This window comes from Triplophysa rosa, linkage group LG10 (assembly GCF_024868665.1).
Source record: "Triplophysa rosa linkage group LG10, Trosa_1v2, whole genome shotgun sequence".
In the NCBI taxonomy this organism is placed as follows: domain Eukaryota; kingdom Metazoa; phylum Chordata; class Actinopteri; order Cypriniformes; family Nemacheilidae; genus Triplophysa; species Triplophysa rosa.
The window spans coordinates 8052508-8061188 of NC_079899.1; the positions used below are offsets into that span (position 1 = coordinate 8052508).

Sequence of the window (8681 nt, forward strand, 5' to 3'; positions counted from 1 at the left end):
ACAACAGGAACAAGGACTAACTACACCTGACAAGACTAAAGATAACATTTACATGTGAGTACGAATAACTAAACTAGACTAACAGAGACAGGAACTCACCCACATGAAACAAATGACAATGAACCAGCACAGGACAGAAAACACAGGGGCCTTATAAAGGGAACAAATCAAGAGGGAACAGGTGCGGGGCATGAACTAATTAACAATCAATAATGAAGAGACGAAAGGGTGGGAACAGAGATGAGACCGGAGAGAGCATATGGAAGGCCAACAGGGCCAGAATGCCTCTCTCCACATAAAACATGGGGTTCTGTCATGATCCTGCCTTTAGACCAAGAGAAACATGACAAGATGCGGCAGAATCAAAATGAATCGGTTCAAATGAGACATTCGTGTAAGAGTCATTCTAAATGCAATGTGCGTTCATACTGGCGAACTCGCTGTGTACAGTATAGGCTGGTTCAACGATCCAACTGCACAGCTAAAGACATTACAATGATGTACGTCATGTTAATTTAAGAAATTTCAAGAAATTAAACGTACTTGGATGCAAAACAAACGCTCTTGTTCTGCAACTCTTTTTAGCGCCTCAGTGTGCTGATAACGAAACGGCGCCTTTACTGTGGCGTAATGTTGCAACTGCAGTTACAAATGACAGTCTGTTAAATGCACGCAGCATTTCTTGTGAAGATTCGCAACATAATTTTGGCGACCGCCTCCAATTTCGCTATGCAGGAAAAACCCTGAACAAGCTGCCATTCACTAACAGAACACAGGCTTCTGGAGGGCACATAAGTCTGAATTTGTGAGTTTAGGTGCAGTATAGGGGTGTAGACTCAGTAGCTGGTTTTCCATAGGTGGGCCAGTGCGAGCCAGGGCTTTCATCGTGCCGGGCGAGCCAGTAGCCTTGGACCTCCATCTGTGAGGCCAAAATCAAGATGCATCACCATTGTCAAGCCAGTAGAACAGCAGTGTGCTTTGATTTTTTTTTCAAATGCAGGTACATGTGTTTTGTTATATTACAGATCTTTGATGATGTGAAAAAATATTTGCACGTTATAAGATATAACCTTATTTGCATCCCAGAAGAATTAATTAGGTGGACATCACGGAAAATGAAAAGCCAATTAAATAATGTGCCCTTCAGTAAGCATAGCTGTCTATACCAATAACTGCCTGATAGCTGACCTCAGTTGCATCTTAGAAAACTAAAGGTGCCTATTAGACAGTCGTTAAAAACATGACGTATTAAGATAAAATGGACCTATTCAATCCACAAAGTCTTTGCAAAGTCCGTTTGTTCAATAACTACCCAATAGCCTTAAAGGTAATAGCAAAGTATTCCTTTATTTACAAATTAAGTTTACACCATTGGTTGCTATTCTCAATTTTGAGTTTAATCTGCAGTTGTTTGTGCTTTACAAAGTAATAAAAAATTGCAGTGTTGGTCGTCTCTAAAACCAGTTTGGAAACACTGTTATAGACATTATATTATTAAGACAAAAGCATTGAATAAATGTTAAATTAACTGCTCTAAGTCAGTTATTGTTTTAAATAGCTAATCAAAAGCATTACAGTGACCCACAGCCCATGATGATACGTTTTTGCAAGTAAACATTGTAATGTCTTAACGGCCCTACAGCTGGGGAAACTTACCTTCCTTTGATATTATGAGATCTACAGATGGTACTCTACCAGAATAATCCTAACGCCATCGCCGTCTCCGCGGTGTGTGTTTGCTATTGTTTACCGCTGAGTAGCAGTCTATTCACAGATCTTCACTTGGCGCGAGCTGACACGTCAAGCTTATTGTCTTAACTGTCTGAGTTGAGAGATTCAGACGTAAAAAGACAAAAGCTGTCTACAACAGTGGTTCTCAACCTTTTTTGAGTACTGGACTAGGGCTGGGCTATGTGTTTAAAAAAATTATCAATAATCGACTTTAAATCATTGCGATATCCGATAATATCGGATGTGTTTGACTTCATGCAACGTTGCGCAGACGATCAATCTGCGGATACGGACCGGGAGGGAATTCGTTCCGGACCCGCCAAGTGCCAAACAAACACGCACGCAGGCACGCGTACACACACACAGGAGCGCCGCACAAACCAGTGTAACTGTGACTTCTTTCATCAGGTAAAGCGAGTAGATAAATGTTGCAGGTGTTCTGAAATTTCATCCTACCTGTCAGATTATCCTACCAGGCATGCGCACATCAATGTTACGTAATTTTTTTGCGCTATAAAATCATTCTACCTTTTATACTGATACGGGAATATGATGGTGTATTTTCATTGTTAAATCATTCTACATATTATTTAATACCAATAGTACAATTTGATTTGGGTGTTGCTCTGTAAATTAATCCTATATGACAGGTTATTTTGCATTGTGACATCATCCTACCTGTTTATTTTGTCGATGTGGTTTAGATTATATTAAGGTTTGCCCTGCGGTAGGAAAATCTGACAGGGTAGGAAATTTCAAACACTGGTACAGCCCCGCGAGCGTGAGGTTTTGCTTTGCCGACGCAGCTCGTCTTTCTCTTGGTCTGTCTGTGCAGCGACCGGCAGAAAACAGCAGCACATTCAACTGACTGAACAAAACAGTGCTTCCAAAATTCTGTCACTGTTACTGACAGCCTGGGCATATGAACATGAACGTTCACGCTAAAACCTACATCGCATGATAATGTTATAACGCGTATTTTCCATTATTGTCAATTATCGTCTGGTATCTGTCTGTTGTAATCGACATCGGGATATTTGCGAGACATCGGCGATATACGATAACATCGTCACATTGCCCAGCCCTATACTGGACCCCATCATATCTCAAACCATCCTCATGGACCCCCAACCCCCGCGCTCACACCCCATCCCATTTTCTTTCCCCAGCACAACAACATATTTCCGCTAAATTAGGAAAATAAAAAGATTAGTAAAGTCAAAAAATATATATTTGTTAAGTCAATCTAATATGTTTCTAATGTCTTTTGTCTATTGTGTACTATTTGTCGCATATCAGTGACTTAATATCCGCTGCTCCGCACTACCCTCAGTTTCTGGAATGCGCAAATGCGGAAGTGGTTATACAGCATCTGGAAAGCAGCATCTGTTGTTCTGTTATTATGGATCACGATTACTCTTTGGCGAGTGAAGGAAACCCCAAAAAGCATAAACGTAGGCCAAATGAGGCAAGCAGGCTTATGGACGAATGAAGAAATAAAATGAGGATTAATATCGGGGTGGCGTTTTCTAAATGGAGAGAGCTTCGCGACCAACTTGGACTCGACAGAGACTCCACTCTCGCATGTGTTTTAATAGACAGGTAAGCAAAGAAAATGTTATTGTACACGGAATACTCATGCACAGATTATTTGAATAGTTATGAATGCAGTTACCCTATGAAATACAGTATATGTAGCACAAAAATATGTAGCCAGTAACGTTACTTTTAAATACTGTAGGTTCGTTCAAATTTACTTTTTAAACGACGACTGTATGACTGTTTTAAACACGTAAAACTGTGTAGCATTACGCTACCAAATCAATTTACAAAGTCCAATATCAGTCGCGGGCTAACGTAGCATTACATTCCACGTTTCTTGCAAGCTAATTCATTACGATGACATAAAATAAAATTCATTCATTTCCTCGTCTGTGAACATGATGGGCGATCTCCATACGCCTCTGGATGGTGAAAACGACATGTCCCATAATTCCACTCTCCTATATAACGTCATTTAGTTTCGCCTTTTGATGTTGTTTCGAAAGTGCACCGTCTTGCAGTCCAAATATTCCGTATGTGGCTTTAAGACATCAATTTTAACTCAAGCTTTTGTTATATAAGAGGTAATCGTATTCAAGCGAACAGAACTGAAGTGTCAGAACTGAAAATGTCCTTGTAACTGACATTACAACTGTTATTGACACCAGGCCCAGCGAATGGCAGGTCCTGGAATGCACCTATCTATCATAGATAGGTTGAACACTGCCTCCACAGAAGAATATCAACGACTAATTCTCTAACCCCGCCCACTGGTTCTCGCATGACAGTACTGAAGTAACACAAGTTGCGCAGAACCAGATAGAGTGAGCAAGCAATAAACATGTCGTTAAAGATCGCTAAATATTGTGCAGTGCCTGGTTGTGGAAGAGCACAGTCGCTGCATAACCTTCCTTCCGATTCCGACATTAGTAATGCGTGGTTGAAGTTTATTTTTAAAGACCTTCCAGCTCACGTGGGTAAAACATTGAGCGTTTGTTCACTTCATTTCACCACGGATTCCTTTGTGAACAAGGCCCAGGTCGACACTGGATTTGTGGAGAGACTAAAATTAAAAAGCAGTGCTGTGCCGTCATTGGATCCGACAGGAATGGCACAGCAATCTTATGTGAGTAAAAGATATTTGTAATATGCGTCACTATTGTTTTGTTCGAGATCGCTTGATATGTCCTGATAATGTGTAACCTAACGTTACATGTAGACTTGCACGATTAATCGCGGTTACCACTAAATCCTGCTGAAATTGAGCTGGCTGCGATTATGCAAGGCATCGTTTTTTTTTTAATGCGTAGCTTGTCCGTGAAGCACGGCTCTGAGATCAGTAGGAAATGCTGCTCGATCTAAAAGCAATGTGAGTTTGAGTCGCTTATAATGTGCATTTAAAAAAGCAACACCTGTCAAACATGATCGTTATAAATATACTTTATTATCATGAAAATACTTGAGGAGGCTTGAGGAACAGTGATAAAAAACATGTCCTTAGGCATTTCCTACTGTTATGGTCTTCTTCTGCAGTGCGTATTTGGAGTTTCTGCACGAGAGTGCCCTCTGGCTTTCGGATGCAGCAGCATTTTACCGTACTTCATTCACAAGTAAATAAATCACGTGATACTGTATATATTTTCTGTTAATCGTGCACATCCCTAGTTACATGTCTAACCAAATTCACAGAAGGCTCCAACTAAGTTTACTACGCAGTGGGCGTTTACTTCCAAATCTTCAATGACCATTAAAGAGCAGGTTTCAAGGTTTTTGTAAGTGTCATAATGTTGTATTAGAGTCCCCAACAACAAGTTCAAATGCATCAAAGGTAAAAAAAAGGTGCTATTTTCTTAAAATAAGCATTTAGTATCTATCCATTTCTCAAAGATCCCTAAATGATTCCTCCGAAGCTGTTCAAATGTGCATTAGCACAATTACTTTAACGTATATTGTAAGCACTCAATTTAACATGTACACATAACGTATTTATCATACTTACAGCTTGTGGTTCTGAGACGCTTGTTAGTCCAAATAAAGTTGGTATTGACTTATCTTTCAGGGTCTAGCTGCTGGCAAATCCCGCGTTGAACTCGCCAAAATTTGAGAAGCAGTCGGCGATAAAATGACGAGCACATTACACAAGGTTGGAATTGTACTGCAGTGGTATCGTGGAAAAAAAATTAGCCACTGATCCTACACATCGTCATCCTTTGGCAGCGAAAACAAAGTACATTTGCGTTCACAGCACAAAACACAGCGTCCCCTCGACATGTTGTATACGCAACACTACCTGAAGTGCTAGTGGGCAGGTCAGAGTGTTCCTGTTTCGCGGGAAGGCGGGGATTGTGCTGATGCATTACACTGTGACGTATCGATGTTACACTCAAAAGATTCGAAAGCCTAACGATTTGTTTGGGCGGTTCGGAGTCGACTCCTTACTTTGGAAGCCAATATCTTAATTTATCATGGACTTTTTGAAATAACAACTTTTCAGATCATCAGAATTGAAGGAAAGCTACGTTACACACTGAAATGCTGGTAATTTTATGAGATTCATGAAACCTGCTCTTTAAAACCGAGCGTTTGTCGAGCCGGCCTCAAAAGCCGGGTAGAAATTACATATTGATTTTTAATGTTTTTGAATGTGAAAACCACGTGAACGTCATAAGTAGACCTCATACAACAGTATAAAACAATAAAAAAAGCCAGTTCATGACACCTTTAAAAACTGCACAACTTGTGCCGCACGGAGAGACGCATGCACGAAGAGAGACATTTGACTTTAAAACTGCGCACCTCGCACTGCCCAGAGAAGCATACACGGAGAGACACGTCTGACTTTAAAACTGCGCAGCTCGCGCTGCACGGAGAGACACGTCTGACTTTAAAACTGCGCAGCTCATGACGTCTAACATGGTCATTTTAAAAGGGAAGACTCGCTTGATTTATAACTGCGCAGCTTTCAAGTGACGTCACAGACCAACTAATCGATAATGAAATTCTTTGACCACTATTTTCATTATCAATTTTATCGAGTTGTTGTTGCAGCCCTAGTTTTGTTGTGCCGTGTCGTGCCGGTGTCATCCGATGTCACACCGACCATTACTGATCAGTAGATCAGTAATGTTTAATATCTGTAGAAAATGATTAATAACAAGAAAACAATAACAGCTTTACCAACGTGATATAGAGGCTATCCACTGTTCAATAAAAATAAAATAAAAATAAGTTTAAACTTCTATCAGGAGGGGACTTTGAACTCTGGTGTGCAATACCTGTGAGTTTCCCAACTTGCCCTGACATGCACCTGACCTGACTTATTCAACAACCGATCTGATGCGAAACCGCTCCAAATAAGAGGCCAATCGGTCCAGTGTCAGGTGTTGGAAACAGAAGAGTGATCTAACAAAGATTGCTGTAAGGCCTCCGTTACAACCTTGTGAGTTCTGATCGATCCCCGTGTTGAACTGATTTTGAAATTGAAGCCATTACTTTTTATTGCTAAGAGCTTAAACTCATGAATATGTTAATGCAAGGTGCTTCAATGAAAATAGGCCTGTTCGACTTTATGCGGCAGTGCGCAGAACCACCTGGCATATGACATCAAAGTAATGCAAGAGCAATCCAAAAGCAAACAGAGCAGTCGACTCTCTCTCGCGGTGCTGTGATGTCTTACTTCGACCACTCTAAATGACGCTGCATGACGGGTCTGTTTGAGTCAGAAATGCACAGAAGCTGCGCAATTGGCTATATTAAATATGGTTTGGTTTACATGAACCTTCCCTGCAAGGTGAGTGAACATAATTTATGAACACAAGTAATTAGTCAATTTGGCAATTAATTTGACTGCAATAGCCGACTCGGTTGATTTTTATCTGTGTCTGGTGGGTGTTTATTTAAAATCCTGAATGCAAGATAACACATTTTTAAAGGGTTCTACAGACCCCCTGCAATTACGCCATGGACCACTAGGGGTCCACCTACCCCGTTTGAGAAACACTGGTCTACAATATCAGTTTAAATCCACAGGTACAATTAATTATATTTAATACTAGTCATAAATATATAATTTCATTTAAAGGCGCAGTTCTTGATTAACAGTGGCCACTAGCGTTGTATTATAGATTTGCCACGAATATCTCAGTCCAAACACGACGGTGGCCACCACAGTACAAAAAGTTGTCGTTCTCCTGTTGACGCAAGGAAGAGATTTTGCGGGCATTAGAAAGACTGTAGAAAGAGCTATGTCTTATGTATTACATAAAATAAAAGGTTTGTGGATTTTAAGTTTAAAAAGAAGGATAAAGGTCAGACAGGAGCTAGGACCTGCTTTAATATTATAAAGTCTTTCCAGCAGAGACGCGTTAAGACCTTTTAGCAGAGATACTGCGGTGGGGGTTCGGAACTAAAGCATTTGCGCAACCATTGCCAACAAAACACAGACATATGACTTAGTTTCACTTACCTCATGCAGCTCATGTCCGGAATCTTTTAGCGCTGGGGCCACGCCATCTAACAGTTTCAAACGATCTCCAAATCCAGCGTTATATCCACAGTTTATATAACATCCAACACTGAAATGCCTTGAACAAACAAACACACACCTCTCACTATCGCAAGTGTAACAAGCTGCAGCTGCAGGCAAATCTTCGTCGGTTGACGCGTGGGCAGGCTAATTCTTTCGCCTTGCCGAGGGCATAAGTCCAACTCGTTTTTTGACAAGTTGATCATGGCAAGCATGAGAAGACAGCACGTTTAACATTTTAAATAAGTCAGAATGCATGAAACACCATTGCATCCCCCCTTTAATCTCAGTTCAACAGAAAACAATACTTTAGTTTTCTTTTAAAGTTGTTAATGTTGAAATGGATGTATGTTCGGTGCAGGTTTAGAGATTAAGGCATTTTGCACAAGGCATTTGTTTCCTTCATTATATGCTTATCAGACATTGTTACTGGTTTATCTTAAATATTTTATACCAAGGCAACTTAAAGGAAATTACAGAACGGCAATAAAATATATAGTTTGTGAAGGATAGATAGGAAAAGACATGTTTATCCATATGAGAACATAATATATTTTGTTCAATAAAAATGTTTTCTATGCTCATTTCTTTGGTCTGCCAAAAAATATCAAGTTTTTAAGTATTTAATTGTCTGGACCTAGGCTGCTAAGGGGGGGTTCATTTACTGGACCTCAAGCAGTTTCAGTTGAAGACTCCTGGTCTATTAGCGGGTTTTGAATTATTATTTGAGTAACGAATTCTGGTACAAAATGTATGGAGGACAAAACCTGCAAAAATTATAAATAAATAAATGTATAAATAAATAAATATATAAACGAATAAATGTAATAATATGAAAATAAATAAAGGAATGAATGGTTTGATAAAACAAAATAATTCGTTT

General features: G+C 39.9%; 1 protein-coding gene across 1 annotated transcript in view; it reads right to left on the minus strand.

Moving 5' to 3' along the window:
• Positions 1 to 811: 811 nt before the first annotated feature.
• The window catches only part of LOC130560356 (uncharacterized protein K02A2.6-like), a 12393-nt gene continuing 4523 nt past the window's right edge, over positions 812 to 8681 (minus strand). Inside the window, exon 3 of the mRNA XM_057344074.1 lies at positions 812 to 919. Within this exon, the coding sequence (XP_057200057.1) occupies positions 812 to 919 (108 nt within the window). The remainder of the gene's footprint in view (positions 920 to 8681) is intronic.